This window comes from Pyxicephalus adspersus, chromosome 3, assembly GCF_032062135.1.
Source record: "Pyxicephalus adspersus chromosome 3, UCB_Pads_2.0, whole genome shotgun sequence".
Taxonomy (NCBI): Eukaryota; Metazoa; Chordata; class Amphibia; order Anura; family Pyxicephalidae; genus Pyxicephalus; species Pyxicephalus adspersus.
The window spans coordinates 95,301,423-95,324,803 of NC_092860.1; the positions used below are offsets into that span (position 1 = coordinate 95,301,423).

General features: G+C 34.7%; 1 protein-coding gene across 1 annotated transcript in view; it reads left to right on the forward strand.

The window, feature by feature from the left end:
- The window catches only part of LOC140326814 (bifunctional heparan sulfate N-deacetylase/N-sulfotransferase 3-like), a 108,489-nt gene extending 90,296 nt beyond the window's left edge, over nucleotides 1-18,193 (forward strand). Inside the window, exons 10-14 of the mRNA XM_072405766.1 lie at nucleotides 605-779; nucleotides 7,211-7,381; nucleotides 12,355-12,464; nucleotides 13,270-13,372; nucleotides 17,547-18,193. Of these exons, the coding sequence (XP_072261867.1) occupies nucleotides 605-779; nucleotides 7,211-7,381; nucleotides 12,355-12,464; nucleotides 13,270-13,372; nucleotides 17,547-17,666 (679 nt within the window). The 3' untranslated portion in view covers nucleotides 17,667-18,193. The remainder of the gene's footprint in view (nucleotides 1-604; nucleotides 780-7,210; nucleotides 7,382-12,354; nucleotides 12,465-13,269; nucleotides 13,373-17,546) is intronic.
- The last annotated feature ends 5,188 nt before the right edge of the window (nucleotides 18,194-23,381 follow it).

The following is a 23,381-nucleotide window of genomic DNA, read 5'->3' on the forward strand; positions in this document are numbered from 1 at the left end:
TCGGGGACTGGTGTCTGGTGAGGACTGGTGCTGACCAGGGCTTTACAATACGGTAATTAGAAAGAAGACTCTAAATCTTTGCTAAATTTGCATTTCTTTTTTGTATTTGGAGCAGTCAACAGAAAAAGAAACATCCATCTGGAACAATAGAACAAGGAACGGATAGACAATACAGGCAGGCCTCTGATCTCTTTTGCAAAAGCAGTAGTAAATTATTGTCAAGAACACGTTGCCTGTAGCACCACATCAGCCCGTTCCTTGCCAGCACATATTCACTGAAGCCTTGCTTGATAAACTCCTACTGCTGGCCACTCTTTTTCCAATTTTAGAGCTGCTGTTTATATTTCAGGACCTTTATATCAATACAAATTCAGGAACTTACATTTGCTGCATTTGTAAGTAATGAGTTTGATGAAACACACTGATTTAATTGGTGTTGTTTCTTTATATGTGCCTCAACTGAAGCTTAACTTGATTGATTTTTTTACATATACACTCATAATGGAGTGAGAAAAATCCTTAACACTGTGTAGCAGCTTTGTATCCTAATGTGTTCATACAGTACAATGAAAACACATAGTTACAGTATCATTTATTTTCACAGGTACATGGATTTTTTTCCAACCCCATCAAATGTTACTACTGATTTAGTGTTTGAAAAAAGTGCCAACTATTTCCACTCTGAAGAAGCTCCAAAAAGAGCAGCTGCTTTAATTCCAAAGGCAAAAATTATCACCATTCTTATCGACCCTTCAGATCGAGCCTATTCTTGGTATCAGGTGAGAATTAGCATTGAAAACTCCTCCAAAACTAAATTGCTGTAAGTCTAATACATTTTACACCTTGCATAAATAGGCATATTTATAGAAGAGGTGCTAAACTGATATATTCAATTAAGTACAAATGGGAAAAACTGGTTTTACAATACAAATAAGATAGTGACTTTACATTGATGCTTGTGCAAGAATGATCCAAATACCTTAGGCGCACAGATATATCTCAATAAAACCATAAATATATATTCCATTTAAGCTCACTCAGCTGACAACATCAGTGGCCATGTGGACTTTATGTGTGTCTTTTTTATCCATACAGGCATTTACCTTGTATAGTTGGATGGCCCTCCAACCACGTTTGTGGGTTGTGTCTTTTTTTCTAGAGAGCATTACAAAGCCAGATGGGCTCCTTTCCTAACACTTCCTAACAAGGTCTCATTATAAGGTCCCTATGATGCCCAGCATCTAGCTTTAGTAGTCATAAACCAGGTTGTATGCAAAATATTTCTATGGCTAGGGTATAGGGAAGGTGAATTTTAGAGATGGCATATAGTGCTAAAGGGCATTGAGTTCCAGACATATGACAAGTAAAACTTGATAGAGGGCATACCATTTTAAAAAGGACTGAATTTGTGTTTTTGTAAAACTTAGAGCTTAGGGGGTAAGGACACACTTTGGTATCCTTGTCTTGGACTCATTGGACATGATCTGTAGAATTTGCCCTCTTATGTTGAGACAAGTGTTTACTAAGCATTTATGGCCACTTTATTTTGCAATACATTTACTCCACTTGACGGTATATACAAATTTTCTTTGCTTGTGTCAAGGTTTTGGGTCTGTGGGGTATACAGGCTTCTGCCCTAGTATGTTGGTGTCATTGAAACTCAGCTATTCTAAGCCATACATCTCTCGTGTGATTAAAGACAAGATTTTTTGTAACATTGTAATTGAAATAATTTTCAGTCTCAGATATAATAAAGCCTAATGTGACTTCATAATACATGATATATGACATCACCTTCATCCTCAAGCAGAATTAAACAATCCCAGAAAATCGAGGGCACTTCAAATATGAATGTTCTTTCACTGTACAAAAGCCATTGTGTTTTCCAGCAATGGGAACAAATTCAAAGCCTGAGTAATTCATTTTGAGGGCGCTTAAGACAAAACATTGCGCTTTGGTCTAATTTCATAAAGCAGCTACAATGTCCGGAATGCAGAGACAGCCCAGAACAGCAGAGAAATATATAATCAACTCAAGTGGTATAGACAGCAAGTAAGGGAGAGTTTTGATTGCAAAAGTAATTTCTAGGAAAAGAACAAGATGTAGCAATGTGGATAAGCAGCAAAACATAGATCGCACCTGCATTATTATACATAGTGGAAATAGCACAGAGTGAAAAATGATAGCTCAGGGTCCTAATTGTGTTTTATGTTATTCAGCATCTTACTTTTCCTATTTCTAGCTGAACTTAAAATGTATAATCCTGCATATGTTTTAGAGTTTAGTAAATTTAATCAAATGGAGCAGATTGTATTTGTCTGTTTTTTGTTTTTATGCAGTCAATGCATAAACACTGATAGGCAAAACGTGTGTTTGTGTATGTATATATATATATATATATATATATATATATATATATATATTTTAATAAACAAACAAATCATGTTGAATTTCCATTTTGATTTCCTAAGACAGTTATACAAACAGAGCATAATTAGTATTATTATAATTGACTAATGACAAATCATAATTTGACTTTGTCACCCCCTTCCTTCCAGCCTCCCCAGCCAGGTATACATATACATTTTCTCCCTAGCTTCTAGCTGAAGGGGTCCCCCTTGTGTATGCTCAGGTGTCTATGCTTACTCAGGTAGATGAAATCGTTACCCCCTTCCAAAGTTGAAGATGTTTGGATGTGACTAAATAGACCAGGCCTAAAGCATAGAGTGTAATATTTCTTATGTGAACAGGATTCCTTTTAAATGCATGCTCTTTTAATTGAAATAAATTTAAGCTTATATTCAGGAACCCCTGTCCCTCTAGCCCATTACCCCATTTTTCCTTTTTTGACTATTGTTTAATCTTGTGGAGTGCACTGTGCAAGGGTTTTTTTTGCATGTCTACATCACCCTTTGGTGGGAAGGACATTAGCGTTATTATTAAGGATCTGTATAAAGGGTTCTTACAGGGACCTTAAAACCTCTATGGGTGACATAACACAGGGATAGGGAAAAAGATCAGTTGGCATGCCTGGATGCAAATTTGAATCATTAATTTAAACCTAGAAGATGTGATGCACAAGATTGTATATTGGCAGACTTGGTTAAGTATAAAAAAAACTTTTTTTTTTTAATTGTTAATTTGTAGGGCTGATTTTGATGTGTGGCATGCTATATAAACATATGTGACGTCTCTTAACTTAGTCTCTTCTGCTCTTCTGCTGCCCTAACTCTTCAAGATGAAAGAGCCTGATGTGATCTTATCCCTTATCATTCCTTTGATAGCTCTGTAACCTTTCACTTAAAAAATATTAAAAATATCCACACCTGAATAAAATTGATGTAGTAAAATCTTGGTATACAAAGAGTGTCTGAGCTATAAACAACGTAGAGTCAGAAACCAACTGAAGATTAGCCAATACCTGAAAGTGCCAAATAAAGTTAGAGAATCTACCATATCATTGGTAAACCAGAAAACAGTGGCTTAAAGAGAAACTTCCTAATGCAAAGCTCTGAACAGATGGTTTATCTCATGGATAAGAAAATGATCTCAAATGTAAGAGATGTATAGGGTGCAGACATTCAAATTAAAGTATGGCTGATGAGAAATAGGATGATGAAGCATTAAGCCAAGGAAGAAAAGCAGAGGGTGTTTATAAGGGAGAAAGGAGTGAATATGTGACAACAAAGATGAGAAAGAAAGCTTTGGAAAAGGTAAAGAAATAAGTTGCGTAAAAAGAAGAGAGTAGGGGAACTGTCGCCACTAGAGCACCCAATGTTTAAAGAAGTTCCCAAAACTGTGATGACACCCCAAAAAAGAGTCCAGACTGACCAAGTGAGAAGAAATCAGTCTATATGATTGCTATCATCTTCAACTATTTGCTCCATAGTGGTCACTACATTTACCATAGTTATCATCCTACAGATATGGTAAATTCTAAATTTTGCTTTCTATTAACTACAAAAGTAATATGTACTACTTTGTATACAAATATACAGGTAATCCCAGGGTTACATACGAGATAGGGATGTAAGTCAGAACAGGTACATTGATTTATTGCAATTAGGACAAATGTTTGTCTTAACATATTATAAGGCAACGTGTCAGTTACTGTATAAAATCCTCACTGTGAGGTAATCACAAACAAATAAAAAAAAAAAAACAACTTTACGGAGCCTAGACATTCATTAACTTATTCATTCATTAACTGTAGCAAGCTGTGCTTTGATATACAAAAAAAAAGAACTGCACCGTTTGTCTTGGTCATTAAAGGGTTACAAGAGGCTGCAGAAAAAGCCCACTCCCCTAAGATCACCCACAACCTCAGCTGTGTTTAGCAAAAGATTTCTTCTGCAAGTCATGCAAACCACCCCCTCCCCCTTCAAGCCCCCGTTCTGCACACGAGCAAGCAGGGAAGCCCTGTTCGCATCTAGGAGGTGACCGTAAGACGGATGTCTTTACCTCGGGGACTACCTGTATCTAAATGTTCTTAAGATTTCATGAGAGTTAAAGTGGTCTAATTACTTTAGGATTACTTTAGCATAAAAAACTTTTCTTTTAATCAAGCACCCTTGGGATCTTTGCATTTGAAGTACCAGAGCTCCACATCTGCTGCTACCACTTTGAAGAGGTTGCACCCTTACTGCCAGATCTGTCATTTTCTGTATTAAGATAAATGCAACGTGAGAACTGGCATCAGCCACAATGTAGTTAGAGCTACTTGTGGTAGGTTCAAAACCAGCTGAGTGTGTAACCGAAAAAATGGGTCAATGGATGACTCAGCTCACCAGCTGAAATATAATTTATGGGTGGGGTGACTATGGGTGGAGATTTTAAAGCAAGAGGAGTAACATGGAGATGTAACCTGCAGACTAAGTGAGCAGGAGACAGCAAAGCTAAGATTTATTCTGCTCTGTAAAATCAACTTAATATACATAATACATAATAGTTATTATTGAATAGGTTTAGTGAAAGGAGGATGTCAGAGAAAACAATTTGACTTAAATCAAACAATAGGACTGTTTGAAATAGGGGAAGTTTTTAATGTGTAACTTTTAAAAATAAATTGCTTAAGATTGCTTAGTAAGTGGATCTAAATCAGTGTGCTGTCCTATAATGCTTTGCTTAGCACAAAATTGAAAATGTATATTACTTTTTCACAACACAACAGTACATAATGAGGTTTTATATGTCTCTACCATTCCATAGACAGATTTACACCTTCTCATTAAACTCAACTTGAGAGCTTGACCTGCATTCCTGACATTAATGTTCATAAATCTTGTAATGTAATACAGTGCATCCTTCCTGGTAAACAAGACATTGGGATTCAGAGCATGAGCATCATATTAAATCAAAACTTGCTTCCATTTTCTTTTTTTATAGCAACAAGCATTAGGGATGTTGCAGAGCTTTTAATATTTAGCTGTCATTCCTATACTAACCTTGAAATTAATGACCTGCATTATTCTGGATAATACCTTGAGGTATTCTTAAAAATAAGGAAAGATCTATATGATATCTATTATACTTATCGTTTAGGTAAAACATTAGTATATTTTTAGATATAATTATTTGTTCATTAGAAATGGGCAGTACATATAAATGAAATATATGAACATAAGTAAAAAGAACCTTCTTTGGTTCTCATTCAATATGATTTTACTATGAAGCATCAGTCTTCCACTTCCAGATTAGGCTTTAGAATTGCAGAAGTTTTACATTGTTAAATAGTTAGGTGGAACATGTCTGTTGAGTTCAACAAGACAAAAATATATTGAAAGCCCTGCATCAGGACCTTGCCTTAAAAATTGCCACAATCAATTCTAGAATGTAGGAAAGTTGCACAACCTACTGTATGTCATATGTTGTAAGAACCACATAAGGATGGCATACAAGTAATGTTCTTAATTTATTCATCTTTTAGGATTTTTAATGAACACCGTGCCATGTAAAGTGTTTCCAAAGTTAGGTAATACATTTTCCACATATCAGAACAACATACACTATGGAAAATGGGCTTTAACCATCCAACTGTTCACTGTGAGTCCATTATAGTCTGTACTGCAGTTAAAGACTGTTAGTGAGACTACTGCCAATAATCTAGTGCTCTAAAAGGACTCCAGATTGAAGGTGATCATACCCTGTCCTAGCTGAATACATCCACAGCAAGAAATGATCATGTATCTCTGGGCTACCCAATACCTTGTCCAGGATGGCTCTTTCAAGCTAATCACTTGTTTGAGTGAGCATAATAACTGCTACTTATTATTATTTGGGGGCAATATCCTGTTATAGACTACCTAAATTAGAAAGCTAATAATGTTGGAAAAAGTGTCATGGAAGTACCCTCATTAAATATTTATTTATACAATAAAAATGTGTAAAAGTAATAAAACATTTTTACAGAAAATGTATTTATATACTCAAAAAACCATGAGGGGAACTCAAAATTGTGGAAAAAATAATTTAGATTTTTTTGTTTAAGATTTTTACTATATTTATACATTCTGTAAGGTACAAATAAACATTTACAATACATGACAAATCAGTTCCAAAACACCATGGCTTGACAAGGGAGGCAGCAAAAAAAATAAATTATTTGCATTTAAGCTGAATGTGCTTGCTTGCATCTCTATGTAAACTTAAGCTTGAGCTATTGAGTTCTGTAAATAAGTGAAGGACAAATAAGTAAAGAAAATGAGCCTGATTTATTAAAGCCCTTCAAGACTGGAGAGGAAAACCATCATGGTTGAACTTGGTCGATCCAGCAAAGCTGGAATCGATTTCTTAGAAATCATTTGCTCATAGTTGGCAAATGTTTTTAATCCTGAACCAGATCTATTCCAGGTTTGCTGAATCATGCAGGTTCATCTATGATAGTCTATCTTTCCCAGTCATTGAGAGCTTTAATAAATTAGGCCCAATATGTGAAAGGAAACCATAAATGAGAAAAAGAAAATAGGAGAATACAAAATTTTAGGCAACCTTTATTATGCACCTGACAAAAGAAAAATGATCAGTTATTTTTAAATCCTGTTCATAATGAAAAAAATAATACAAAAATGTGCAAAACCACCATTACCTTAAAAGAAAACAAATCACAGGCTCAAACGTGAATGTGTACTTTTTCCTAAAACATTGTAATAGCTTTGTATTTACTTTTTTATTTCCTTTTTTCTAACATTAAAAAAACATATTTTTTCTTCAGCATCAACGTGCACACCAGGATCCGGCTGCCCTGAAATTCAGTTTCTATGAGGTTATTACAGCTGCCACCCATTCATTGTCAGAATTGCGGTCACTCCAGAAGAAGTGCCTAATGCCAGGGTGGTATTCTACACATATAGAGAGATGGCTGGAACATTTTCCACCTGCTCAGGTACTGTTTATGATCTGGTTAATCCTAAAATACAGATAAAGATATAGAACCTTTTAAGCTATCTGTAATGAAACCAAATAATATTCATGTCATTGCATGTCTAGTCTGATAGTATCAGCAAAATTGCATGATTTTTTGCAAAACTTTTAAAGCAAATGCAATTGAGTCATTTGGAAATGTATTTCCATTTTGGTTTTTGTGGCTTAAGGTCTTTTTATTACCTTTAACTGACTCTTGAATATGTTATTCTCTAGACTTTGTTTACATGCACAAAGTCCATTTATTTTCAGAAAAACCATCAAAATTATAAATTTTGTGTAAGTCTTTGGCTACATGGTGGGAAGCAATAGGCATTGAAGGTACCACTGTGAAATTCTACTTTTAAGTTTGTATGATCAGGCAGGTCACTATTAAAAAAGGGACAGACAATGTACCGATGTCCCTTCTGTAATAATGTGTTCAATGCTGCCTGATCTCTCCAGGTTTCTGGCAAATAAGTCCAATGATAAATACTTTACCTTTTATATTCCAACTAATCTACCCTAAAAACCCATCCTGTCAGTTATCCTGCCCAGGCTAAAATTCTCCTAATTGCTGGCCATGTCTGTACAGTTAGAACTAATTGACAAATACAGGGAAGCATCCCAAGCCAGTAGTAATAAAATTCTGCCCAGTAAGAAAATACTGAGGCTTTTCCTGTCTGTCCTATTGATGTAGAACAGGGTTTTTATATTATAAGTAAATACCATGATAAATATAAATATATGTAAATAACATGAGCATGACTATTTTCTTTTTTTAAGTTGTGAATAAGTAACTTGCCAAATTGACCTAAAGGCTATTTGCAAGTAAAATAAGTGAGCTGTATTAAAGAAAAAAAAAATAAATTGAGTTTCTATGAGCAGATCACCATGTGACAGTGAACTTTTGTATTGAATATACTTTAAGCACATATATACATAAAGCTAGTTTCATTTACATATGAATGTGAATTAACATCTTTACTGATTTAATTTCATGAATATTAGATTGGCATTCTTAGTTACATTCTTACATTCTTAGTTACATTCTTAGTTACATTTGGTCTTTTCCATTTTGAATCACTTTAGTTTTTTTTTTTTGTCAATATTATGAGATTACATTGTGTTATATTAATAAACCTATTTATTTCACTGTGCTCAATTTAATTTACAGATATGCATGTTTATTATGCTGTCACAAGGTTCTATTTTTGTGCCATGATTTTGAGTGTATAGCTGCACAGTTTTAAAATCCCTGTTGCGTGTCATCTTAATTAACGCGGCCCAAAGCGTACGGCAAAGATAGTACGATGGCTTGTGGAGAATTCTATATTTTCTCCTGATGTTGTCACTCTAGTCTATAACAATATCTTTTTTTTTATGGCTCTGAAAATCAGTAAATATGAAATGCTCAAATAAGCATCGTGTCTTCCATTACTAAGAAACGTATAGAGATTTCACAATAATAAGGCAAAAAGCATAAAAATATCTAGTACTTGTCAGAAAGATGTCAGAATCAGCGCTGGGAGGTAATATATCATCCTCATTGTTAGACACTTCTAGGGGACAGATGGTAAAGTCAACAAGACAGTTCTATCCTGTGCTGGCATATCTGTCTAATCACTTAGGTGATACTTTCATGCAAGTCACACCAGGCTGCTGTCACCTCCAAAAATGGAAAAATATTCTAGAAAAATTGCTAAACATTGCTTGTGTATTTCTGTAAACTGCAAACTTGACAACTGTTTGATATGCCCACAATATGTGTTTGGAGCTCAGTTTAAGTATAACAGCAAGGTGACTGGATCTGTGATATAAAAGGCTGCTAAACCACTAACAGAAATTCTTTACTATGTGATAGCTGTGCCCCACACCCTGTTTATAAACACGCTTTATGAGCAGATGCTTGTTTTGGTTTTTTAATGCAATTTTGTCAAAAAGCTGCCACCAAAATGACATTTCACCATTGGCACGGATTCTGGAACCGGAAGTCAGTTGAGTTTGAAAATATCACTACAAAGGATACCACCTTCATTATGTGTATCTAGGTTCTAATAACATGAATACATTTGCATATTTTCTCAGAAATGTGATTAAATCTATTTTGCATAAAGTAGCTTGTAATTCACCTTCAACAGACCTCAAAGCTGAACTCCAGTCAGTTATAAAATTCACATTAAATCGTTAAATGCATGCAGTGTTCGTTGCTAAATCTGACATGGTATCAGCCTCAGCCAATCCCCTTTACAGCAGAGATTAAACTGGGGGAAGGCAAAGCAGCATATAGTGAGTCAGTTGTTCTGCATTGCTGATAGGAAGAGAGATCAGAGCAAGCGAGATGAGCCTGTGAGCATGCTGCTTCTCTTTCCCTGTCCAGTAACAGGATGGGGTTGCAGGGGAGACCTCCAAGTGTTGCAAAGAAGTCTGGTCCCCAACCCCTTTTATTTGTTGTTGTGTAAGTTTAAGGACTGTGCTGGATAGTAAAATGATTCCCATATAAATTTAATTTGTGTACCTGTTTGTCTAGACTTTGCCATGACCTTTACTATAATTTTAAATTAAACCTGTACAGAGAGAGATATGGGATTTGTCAATAGTGGCTTTTTTCTAAAAAAAGTTTTTTGCCTGGCTAACTCTGATTTCAACACTTTCTAAGTCACTGACCCAATACAAGCATTTAGCAAAAAAAGTCAAAGGAAAGTTAGAGCTGTATACTTGTTCCGTAGCCACTGGAATTACATATACTACATATCTTTCCATACAGGTTTTTTATTACATATGTGCAGAAATGCAAGGTAATACTTTTGTCTCTGGGGAACAAAAAACAAAGGCTTTTTAACGTATAGTTGGTACCCTGTCTATACATAGGAGGTACTGATATTAGGAGAAATATTTCCTGAGCAAAGCAAAATAGGCCACTTCTGGTTGACAACTAAAAAAATAACAGCAAATGAGCTAGTAAGCACAACTTGAAGTATTGTTATGTCATGGTAACTTTCAATGGAGTTGATTTGTCTAGTATTAAATGTTTAAATTAAGAGTATTACATGTTTATCTAGCTTAGTGCATATTTGATTGGCTTAGTGAATAAGGTAAAGCTGCTTTTATTAACTAATTACTTACATTAGGAAAGTGAATAGGCAGAAGTTTTGATTGCAAGTCATTGGTTGATGGCACTGGATGCATGAAGTTAACATTGGCTATACAAAGAAACAATTTTATATCCATTTTTTAATACACAAATGAATGTCAAAGATACACAGTCACCCCCATTGAATTTGCATTTTTTTCAATACATTGGAAAAGGCAAATATTATATATCTATTCAAAGATTTCCTACACATTAAGGTTCCAGTTCATTAAATTCTTATCAGGTATATCAGATTAAGTACCAATGACTAGAACCTCCTTGGGGAGTTTGCAGTTGGAATCTAACTCAAGCCTATTTATCTGAAGTTATTCATTTTACTGTAGGGAAATCTACAATTCTACAGATTTCAAACAACTAATTTGTTCAGGAGTGGTCATACCAGCTAATTCAGCTCAGCAGCTGAATAATGTGGATACTAGTCTCCAGGAGACCCAAAATTTTTTTGTGGAATCTGACAGTAAGTTTTGCAGCATTTGGTGATAACAAACAAAATAATAAACTGGGTAAAAGGAGTACAAATAGCACATAGATACAAACATTGAGGAGCTTACAATGTAAGAGGTGAGGGAAGTGGCACACAACAGAATGCACTAATTTCACTTGCATGGAAGGTGTGCCTAGAAAAAAGCATGTACAGTTCAAACAGGACTTGGAGCACGGCCAAAGATTAGATTATAGACCTATAATATCATACAATATAATGCCATTGTACACTATTTATAAAAAAGAAATATAGCTACCCATTGACAGCAGCACCAGTGGAGGGGTGTGTTAGGTGGACTAGAACAGGGACCAGCTGTGGTCCGTGGCTCTGGCTGGTGCACCCCCCAGTCGGGTCAGGAGAAGCGGGTTTTGTCCAGAGAGTGGGTGGGTTCTGCCATTATAACATCACTCGGGGGAAGTTTCTTCCCCTTTGAGTGACACAGTACTCCGTAGATTCAGTGGTCCACGAGCTGCAAAAGGTTGAGGACCACTGGACTGGAAGATTAACATGGACTTTTCAAGGGAATGACAAAATAAAGTTTAACTCCAGCTAACACAGCTCCTTTTTTTAAATAAAGTTTTTAAGAAAATTAATAAAAGCTGACCATTGTAAGCACCTCCATGGCAAATGGTTTGTCTAAACTTTCTAATTGCCACTCTCACTAAACAGTATAGCCTGTTAAAGAAAACTGAAGTATAACAAACTCTAAAATATAACTAAATACATATAACAAAACAATTAAAAAAAACTCTGTGTCTTTATTAAAACTTTGTATGTAACTATATCCAAAGTTTGCCATAGATGAAGACAAGGCCTTCCACAAAAGAATGGTTTTAAAAGATAAAATGATATATAGACTGGCCTCATCAAAACCCTGATTTGAACCCCAATGAAATGTTGTAGGGAATTTCGAAAAATTAGAGCTCTGAATCATCTTGGAATTGAAGGTGGGCAAAAGACTGGTGGGCAGTAATGGAAAATGCCCTCAAGTAACTTTGGCTGAAGGTGGTAATATTAGCTTGTGAGGCCAAACGTGTACTTTTTGTTTTTGTGTTTTTCAATAATATACTAATACATCTACTCATATTTTTGTTAAAGATTCAAATGTTTCTTTTGGTGCTTTTATCCATGTGTATCACCTTTACCTGTAGCCATAGTATGAGTATTTGCCTGCTCAAATATGTGGGACATTTTAACAGTTTTTTTAGGGTGTATGTGCCTCTTCACATGACTCTAGATAGACTGTAATACCTTTATTTTACTATTTAGAATACTGAATATTTTTTCTAATCTATAAATCTTTTCGGCTGTTTTGTAGTTACTTATTGTAGATGGACAACAACTACGAACAGACCCAGCAAATGTGATGGATGAAGTTCAGAAGTTCCTTGGTGTTTCTCCGCACTATAACTATTCTGAGGCACTAACGTAAGTTTCTTTTTGAAAGAAACAAAGCCTATAAGTCACTATTAGCAACATCTAACAGTGCTGGGGTATGTTCCTCTGGAATTCAAAATGAGGATGTTAAATGCACACAAACAAATGCAAAATTCAATAGTTTATATTTAAAATAAATTATGTATGATAAAAAAACAGCACAAAATGCTAGGAAAATAATAATACAAACTAATTAGAGTTCAGTAAAGGTTAAGAACATGATAAAAAGCTGTAAGAAGAATTACATAAACTAATGCAAAATTCAAAAGTTTATATTTCAGTTTTTTTATGTATGATAAAAAAAAAAAGCAAAAAATGCTAAGAAAATAATAATACAAACTAATTAGAGTTCAGTAAGGGTTAACAACAGGATAAAAATATGTAAAAAAAATAATTTTTTGTGTTATTTATATTTGTGTTTATTTACAATTACCAGTAATTTATGAACACAAGCTGGGAAATTGTGTTAGGCTTTTGGCTCTTACTTAGTGATCACAGAGCTCTGTGATAATTGGGCACCAAGCACTGTTTTTTTCAGGCACACTGAACAATGGAGTTCTAGTTACACAGGAAGAGCAATGATCCCTCAGGATTGCATTATTAGTTTGCCAGCAGCCAAGGAAAGTGCCTCAATCTGGCCCTTCATTTAGGCTATTCATAGACATACACTACCCACTTTTATCCATGATTTATAAGTTCCAATTAACTTTCCATCTCTAGGTAGGATTGTATTGGTCAGCTGACAAAATTTGAATACAAGGAAACCTATTCTAATCCAATAATGTTGATATTTTAGGTTTGACTCACATAAAGGTTTTTGGTGTCAACTTTTGGAGGAGGGAAAAACAAAATGCCTAGGAAAAAGCAAAGGCAGAAAATATCCTCCAATGGATACAGAGGTGAGTATTTTTTATTATAAATAACATTATTTTTATCTTTGTCATTAGGCCAACTGAGTCTTTAGGAAATAGGATGATTTGAGACAAAATCCCTTAGATCCCTATAATAACAAATCAGCTACAAGGCTCAGTTAATAAACATAAATATTATGTAAATGTAAGAACAGTAATTTTTATGAACTAAGTAATAAAAGTATATATCAAGCCAAAAACAGTTTGCTTTATCTTGGAAAAAGTTGCGATTTTATGGCAACCTATATTTTGGTAAAGAGATTTAGCCTCACTTCCTGTAAATAATGCTTCTTTTAGTCAAGATCAGGAAGGCTAGAACTTATATTTTAGTTGCTGCCTGCATCCCTGAGAAGTTGAAATTATGTATTAGTATTGATATTATTATTATTATTATTATTATTATTAATAATATTATTATTATTATGATGCCAACCATATTATTAATAATAATAATACCAATGCAATAATTACCTTTTAAAAGAAATGTTGCATTTCCTGTTTATGCAACACAGCAAAAAGTAATAAAAAATAATGGTAAGGACACAAGCAAAATTTTTAAAGATAGAAGAGGAGGAAGATGGTAATAAAGATGGTGATGAAATTAAAAAAAATGTTTCAAGATTTATGCTGATGAAAGCTCAGACCTTTAAGAAATACAAATAGGCAGTGTAATAATGCATTGTATATAGGCAATCTCTTTTTGATTGATTGATTGATTGATTTTTGCAACCACATGCTCACATTCAACAATTAGTGCTGGAGTGGGAGCCACTTTGCACTATGGGAATTTACAATCCTATATTCAGTTTGCTGAGGCTATAAAGTCCTAAACAACTTGACTATGCTGTAGTAAAACTAGAAAGTGTTAATACGAACAGGTTATTTTGCACACAATCCTTTAAATTAACTACAGTTTGTGCTGCAGAGTATGCTTCTACTTATCATTAAAACTTTCTGGAAGGTAAAATCCCAAGCTAAGCATACAAATCAACAGCAGCAATCTATCATACCAATACAAAAGTGTAATGAGTAAACATAATTTAATTTACTGTCAGCAAGTCTGATTATCCCAGCCTTTGCAAGTCTTGTAGACAGATTTAAACAAAAAAAAAAACATTCACAGAAAAACTATAAACTTTTCTCAGACGCAGCAGTGTCTGGTGCTATATCAACAAAGACAAATGTTTGAAAGATTTTTTTTCCAAAAATATCACATTGATAGAAGTACTAGAAGTGTTCTGTAAATTTGACAGAAAGAGTTAGACGCTGCATAGTTATCACTTGGAATTGAAATTCTCTGTTGTATTTTCACCTTATCCATCATTTTAAAAGTGGAGGTAGCAGCTATTAACACAAAATCATCACCAGACATTGCATTCAGCTTTATACACTAGACACACTGTAAATGAAACGTGGATTGAAGAAAGTAGTGGAGTAACAAGTACAAATTGGATCTTGTTGGAAATCATAGTATCATGCATAGGTTGCCATTGCTAATCTCCTGCAGAAAATGGGAGTTTTCTGGGTGTCACATAGTTCTGCAGCTAATTTATTAATCAATGACCTGAAATAGGTATGCAGACTTTGCAGTGCCTTTCTTGGTCCATTGGCAGGGTTAAGATGGAGAGGTGTACATTTTAGGAATGAATTAATAAAAAGGCAAAATCTTTGGCAGGTCAAAACAGTTCCCGTATAGAGAAATGAGCAGGTGACTGGTTTGTGGCATCTATGGGAACATAACTCAAGTGAATATAAAGTGAAAGTATAGTTGGAAAACCTATTTTTCTATATTAATACCAAAATTAATGTTGTAAAACATTTTGTGTACTGCTGTTAGACTTTTATCACTACAAACACATTGTTCTAATGAATTATGTCTGGAATATATAAATATATTGTGCCACAAAAAGTAAAAAGTTTGTTTGTTTGTTAATTATAAGTGTGGAATTCTCATTTATTTTAGTTTATGAGGGCAAAGGAAAATTTTGAAAAAAATAATATTTTCATTGGATGTTTAACATTAGCACAACTTAACCTTCACTGAGCTAATTTTTTCTTTGAAAGGTGAATTTTTGCTTAGTTTAATCAGTTGTGCTTACTTACTTCCATACATTCATATGCAAGCAAAAGTGCATTTTTTTTTCTTGCACACTATTGGGTATTCTTTACAAAATTAATTTTACTTTGTTTCAGCTCATCCACTAACATAAGTGGTATGTACTTAGGAAATTAAAATTGACTTTGAAAAGTAAAGATGTTCTTCACAAGGTCATAGCACTACTTATTTTATAGAAGGTATTGTGATATTATCTATAAAGACCGGTAGTGGATACGTCATTTTGCAAGAATCGGCATAGACCAGGTCATAGGTGTGTTACAGCACTGGATCCCTGTCAGCTCTGATCTTTAGCTAACCTCCAACCATCCCAGATTCTGTGGGACTGTCCCAGACTTACAATGCAATCATGGCATCCAGTAGATACAGGCAAAGTTGAGGGCTAGCATACCTATTCCTATGCTCAGTCCCAGCAGATACAAAAAGTCAGAGGTCTTCCAGTAGTCTTCCACTATTGGCAACACAGCATGGCTCTTCTCTTCCATTACATTACCTTGTAGGATATCAGGTTGTCCACAGGTACAGATGCATTTGGCATTCCTTTTAGAATTTCCTGGTTATTCCAAAATGCTATTGTCAAATTTATTATAGGAATGGCTAAGAGTGCTAAAATTTGAATGTTCCCATGGCAGTCCAGAAAAATCTCTAAAACATGCACCTACTGATATTTTCCTTAATTGTTTGCCAAGTGCAATCTGTATGCAGTTTACCGGGCAAGGAGACAACAGAGAGCTTATTAAAAGGTGTCACAAACCATGCATCTGCTCCGCAGCATGGATGGCTAAGTCTAGGTGATCTGTGTTGTTGCGCTTCATAACAGTTGTATTGTCTGCTGTTGAAACATTTATGGCTTTGCACCCTTGTGTTTAGTGCAGAACTCTATGATAATACAGTTTACAGGATCTTGTCCAATTCATATTTGAGAAGACTAAGTATGGAGCATGTTATATCCAGCCATACTTTACTTAATTAGCAGGGAACAGAAGAACTTTCCAAGCAGCATGGTGTTTCAGTAATTGTCTTGTTCCATGTTATTTTCTCAGTGGGTGCTGAAAATCGAGACATTTCCATAATTGCAACTGTGTGTTATGTATAATCCTGTCATGACAATTACCTGCCTTATACTAAGCTTCAGGTAATTTCAGACAACTAAATTTTTAATGAAACACTCTCAGCTAAAAAAACATCTCTATGTGATCCTGATATTACCAATATCTCTCATTTTAGGGCACAAAGAAGACAATTTTTTCTACCATATAAGATTAATTATTTTCTGAATCTCAGTATTTATAGAGTTAATAGCTGCTGTAATAAAAATGTGTCTGTGATGTAGAAAGTCTCATTTAAGGCTTATGTATCAGAGCACCTGAGATCTATCATATATTCCTGATTAGGCTAATTTAAAATAGATTATGTTAGCATTGCATCAGGGTTCACTGATCCCTGTGTCAGTATGCCTGCCCTGCCATACACAAGGAGGTGAGATTTTGTTGTAAATGTGAAGCAGTGAAATTAATTAGGACATTTATCATTTTTGATCCTATTGTTGAAATGAAATAGTAATCTTATTGTACTGCTTTGAATAAATAAGCATGTCATTGGTTTTACTGTTTACATATGGCTATTTGCTAACACAGAGTACTTTAAAAAAAAAAAAAAAATGATAGTGCATTTTTTGGTACATTTATAAACATTGGGGATAAAGTTAAAAAAGCCAGTAGGATAGACCAGTTGCATGACCTCTATTCAAATTGCTCGGTAGACAGCACTTTACTATGGACCACAGAATCCATATTACATCCTGCATTTTATAATAAACTGAAAAGTACCGGATTAACATTATGGTTTGTAGCAAAGAGCAGATATAGATAACTGCTGTCCAATATAAATCACCAAAAAAAAAATCATCAATAAATATAATTTATTATGGTATAATTTGTTTCAAGGACAGGACACATACAGAATATAAAGCTATATATATATATATATATATATATATATATATATATAAAATCTAATAACATTTTCTTCTTTTTTTTATTTTAGTGCCGAGCCTTCTTGTCAAATTATTATCGAGATCACAATGTGGAATTGTCAAAACTTTTGCACAGACTTGGCCAGCCTTTGCCTTCCTGGCTTAGACAAGAGCTGCAGAAAATCAGATAGCAGGCAATTAAAGAACAAGAAAATCTTTAAGAAGGACTTCCAGTAAACTATTGCAAGGACCACTTATTATAACCAGCTGTCAAATTTTACCTCTTTGAGAGAGCACCACCAGAAATGCTGTGTTCCATGTGCTGGCATGTGGATCTCACCCACACTCTCCTATAAAACATTCTTTCGGTTCATGGCCTTTCACTTACAGTATGCCATGCATCCTGTTATGACAAGAGACTGATAAACATATAATGGGTATGATTTAATAAAAACTAGAGCAAAGAAAACCGGAGGCAGAATGGTGCTATTGCTTAAAGGAGCTTTACAAAATTGAAACATAATGGTTGTGGTGGACAAGTCCATGTTGGCTTCAGTTTTCCTCGCTTAAGTATATATAAATCAGCCATCTAAAGCTAGAGATTGACAATGGTACATATAAAAAAAGTTAAAGAAATCAGTGGAAATGTATTATCATAAACGTGTAAAGTCACTTGATCATCTGATTTTACAATAAATGTTTTTATGTTACCTACCAACATTGAGTGTGTGTTTTTGTAACGCATTACAATTATCTATTGACTAAAAACAAAGAAAGTCCCACGCAATGGACATGTTTATTCACACTAATTTTATTGGCAATATTACCGAATACTGTTTTGAATGTTAGCACTGACGTCATATTTTGTGCCCTATGTTTATACTAAAGTCAAAGCAAATTTGCAGTATTTTCAGGATAAAAAAGGTTCTTCCGTATATATTTCGCTACTTTTTTTCCCCATCTTCCTGTAGCAGGAAAAAACGTTTATTATTGCATTTAACATCATCAACTAGATTGTAAAACTCTTTTAGGGACAGCTTCTGGAGCCTGGTTCCTACTGAATTAGGCATACCCCAAAAACTGCATCACCCAAGATCCTTGTAGGCATCAAGACAGAAGCATTTTTACCAAGTAAACAAATCAATGTGGGACAGAGAGAAGTAAAAGTTAGGTGTAGTTCTTAGTATTGTAGTGAGTAGTAGTAGTAGTAGTAGTAGTGTAGCTCAACAGACAGGGCTGAAAAACTGGTTGGGTTTTCATTAGAATTAAGGCACTGGCCCTGATTTAATAAATCTCTCCAAGGCTGGAGAGAATACACTTTGATCAGTGAAGCTGGGTGATCCAGCAAACCTGGATTGGATCTGGTCCAGGATTCAAAACATTTGCTAGCAAATAGCAAATGATTTTAAGTAATCCATTCCAGGTTTTCTTGATCACCCAGTTTCACTGATCACAGTGTAAACAGTAAATCAGGGCCACTGTGTTGTCAATCCACGGAAAGTTCAAAACACATTTGCATAGTTTAGCAGGTATTTGTTTTATATTTCCAACTTATTTAACAATGCATGTATTATGGAAACGTAGAGAATGCTTTGTTTTAACATACACTGGCAAAATAATGTATTTTTTATTTACAACCTATATTATGACAAATCTTTCCTCCAAAAATCACTGGTCCACAGTTTTCACTAGGATTTTTGTCATTTAGCCTGTCAGCGTAAAATCAAATGTTAAAACTCTCCTGGAGGAAATGGGAAAGAATCAAAGCTGCTGTGAAATCAGAGTGTTAACAAGTGACACTTACAATTGTCTCTAATAAGTTTTTCATTACTTGTTCATTACCCAGTTATTACAAGTTGTAAATGGATCAGTTCAATTAAAAAATGCAACACAGTACAAATAGTATTTATTTGTCAAATCAAGCAAATCACTTAAACCTGGATAATTAATCCTGTTGAGTAAAATATGTCAGAGCAGGAGGTCCAGATTGGGCATTACAGCACCCTGCTTTGCAAGCATTGTCCACTGGACTATGAATATGGTTTTAATTATTCACATCACATATCACATTCTACCAAATGATGGTGTACATACAAGTGGTGTATATTGTAGATTCTCCTTTCTCAGTGAAAAAAAAGTTGTCATCAAAAATATATCCAACCCAAACAATAATATTTTACCTGAACACAAATACAATCACTTATAAGTAATAGTTACAAACCTAAATATATAGCTATACACAAATGATGTTATCTTTACACATAAACAAAAAGAACTCATTCAGTTGGACAAATTAAAACAGGCACTGGTTTTAATAAGCTATGTATTATGCTTGGTTTTCTCAACTGACGCAATTAAAGAAGACTTTACTATATCAGGGCCAATGCAATACGTCAATCACATCTATAGTTAAGAAACTATTCTTAAACAAAAAAAAAGAAAATACAGTTAATCTTCTCATTACACTAAAAATAAATTGGCTATAGAGCCCATAGAGAATACAAAGACACGCTGAATACTAATGTGCCAACTTGTTAAAAAACATGGTATTTCATTTGAAGAGTTGTAAAGGGAATGGTTACATGAGATAACACTGCATAAAGACGTCTCATTTGCAGCTGTAATCTCACTGTCTGTGGAGCTGTTATGCCATGCAAACACTTCACCACTGCTATAATTAATTATGTCATTTCAAAAAAATTGTAGATTAAAACGGGTAATAAAATATTTTTAATCTACCATGTTTTCTTACATCAAGTAAAAATAATAGCAAATGTAGTGCAATCACTTAGGTATCCATTATAATAACACTATTAAAAAGTCTTTATGTAATACAGATTGACTATCAAAAATCTGGCAACCTTGGGACATGAGGAGTGCTGGATTTTAGATAATCCAGTTTTTTTTTTTATACTTACCTCCACACACAGGCCAGCCTTCCTCTCGCAGCATTGTGGGCATCTGGCACAGTTGCAGGTAGCAGGCAGCAGGGACGTCTCAGCGTGTATTTAGTTTAGCAAGCAAGACCTAACGGGTGTTTCTGCAGAACAGCGCCAAAATATTAGTGGCCAAACAGTGTACTACAGTACCTGTATTTAAAATGCGATCTGAAATATATGCCGGGAAACTAAAGGATCCCGATTATAGATGGCCAGATTTTCGACTGTCAACCTGTAGTGGCATGGTGTTTGGCTGGCTCTCTGTGGTGCCCTGCTATATTATGAGCCTCTCCTTTGCCTTTACTGTCATGGACCGCAGACAGTCAGAAGGAGCTGTGTCATGACTGCTATTTTTTCATACTCAACATCCCCTGGGATTACAAAATCAGCTCTGCTGCTATAAGGTACCTCCTTAGACTTTCCTTCATCATAATCTTATCAGTAAATAAAAAGGGCAAAGCAAAAGTTGGAAAGGTGTACTCTGCACTCTGCACCTACCAAAAACACGGTATTAAAGCAGACCAAAACTAAAATTTTTACTATTCACTCATAACAAAACCTGTTCCCACTTTGATAAATCTGGCATTAATTACTTGGTAAACCACTAAAAAGTAAACCATCTAAAAGTAAGTAAAGAACTTTTTTCCTCTACTTTCTTAAAAATCTGAGAGTCCATTACTTTTTATGGGTAAACACACTAGAATTAATTCATTGCAACAACCAAAACCTTTGTGTCCAGTCTACTTTATAGAAATATAAAAATGAGATGTTTTTTTTTTTTTTGCCAGTTTATTCATTAAGTCACTAAAATTAAAATGTAAACATGAAACTAAAACAGTCAGCACAATGGTTTATCAAACCCACCCCACAGCTCTGTCTCAGGTTTTTATCAGAGACAGCAGTACAGACTAGAAACCAATAAACATTTCCTGAATATGTGATCACTTTGTTAGAGCTGACAAACAAACTTCTCAGACACGGCAGCTGTCAATGGATTTTCTCTGTGTACTCACTATAAAGTCAGGAAAAGCTGGAACATTGACACACGGTCAGTCTAGAGCCCTTTACTGTAATTACTATATCCACAGTTCACAATACATAAGTCTGGTGGTCAGTGGGAGGAATCCCTTGTACATTACTGGCCAGTGGGAAGAATGTCTCTTAAATTGTAGGCCAGTGGGAATAATAATGTCACCCTTACAGATAGCCAAAAAGATGATTGGTGTCAGTTAATCGGACCTTGCTCACGGAACTCCTACTAACCTCTGGAGGAACCTTAGGCTTGAGAACCACAAATCTAGAATGATAGGTATAGATAAAAAACATTGCACCAAATAAAGTCCTTAAATGTAATTTTGCAATTTTGCAAATTAGCTCAGGTTAGTGTCAAGTTAGCCATGTATGTAAACTAAATTTAGTTTTGAAACAGCAATGAAAAGATGAAGCTGAATCTCAGGCTAAGATTTAAATTGCCCCATAAACTTCATATAAAAGCGACAGTTTTTCTTACCTAATAAGTACGTATATGTTTAATACGTCCTGTTAATTGAACAGTCCCATTACACAAGCAATCACATAGCTTAGCCAAAAGGATGACAACACTTTGTTTTGGAATTCAGTAGTGGCATTTCTCAACCAACCTGCTGCGTGGACAATAATGAAACAGCAGCAGATAAAGTCTAATCATCTTCAGAATGAAGTGTCTTTGGAGTCAAGTGTAAAGTGAAGTTTTAGGCATTTATGAGGGAAATAATAAAGAAACGTGTTTGCTTTCCCTCCTTGGAAACAGACAGGTGCACTTTCTCAGTAACCTGTGTCGTACAGTACAGGCAGTAACATCAGTTTAAATACTCTTTTTTGTCATCCTAATTTCCGTAACCATCATACACAATGTCATTCTCCCTCTCTATCCCCCCTTCTGAGCCCAGGGATGTCTATATGTGACCCAAGAGAGTGTCTTATATGGCTATTTTGCTCTAGTGGAATCAATAATAGCTTTTAGAAACCTCTTTGACATCCTCTGTTCTACAGACAGGAAAAAAACAAATCCCATGAACTTAAAGGTTTAACTGATTGGTATAAATTGGCTGTACTCAGCAAACTTCCTTGACATTGCATTAATTGGACCACTCTGATATCTCTAAAACACCTGAAAGATTTTCTGTCCCAATACATTTCCACAATGCTAAAGTTTAATTTGCTAATATTTTCTTGATTCATCCTTAACATGACAAATATTTTATTACCGAAAATCTTTCTAGTTTTAATACATACCTTATTTTAGACATGATCACTTGTGCTTCTCTGCATTGAAGACCATTCATGGCTGTTGGAAAGGGTTCCTTAAAACAGGAAGGTTTGGTAACACCAACATGCAATATTGGATAGCGTTGCTTGAGTTTCCTTTAGTTTGGTTCAAAAGCGACTGGGCAATAAAACTTAGGCTGTGACCGTTTAACTTTAGCTGCTTCATCTATCACAAAAAATCAAATATTGCATCCTGGAGATATAAATGTTATCTGTTGAAAATGTATAACAAAGATAATAAAATAAAAAACAATTTCAGATGTTCTTTTAATTTTCTAAGCGAACTTACAGTCACTCATTCACATATTTTTTTATGTTTACGTGTCCTGTAGTATTACCTTTTCTTTTTATGCTTTGTGTTCTTTTTTCCTTTTTATATGTTTTTTTCTTAAACAGCATTATACCTCCGTAAACAATACATATCAAATGTGGACAAAAGAAAACACATGTCAAATTGGTAGTGTAGCTTGCACTTGCATACAGAACCCCCTGAGAAACCATAACTTTTGACATTATTATTTACCACGGGAACTTGCCAGTAACGGGCAGCAATGCTAACTATTGAATCAAATTTTCAGCAGCCATTCTGCTTTCCAGTTTCATAAGAATGGTGGCATCAGCAGGAGTTATTGATTAACATATAATTAAGGCCAACTGTGT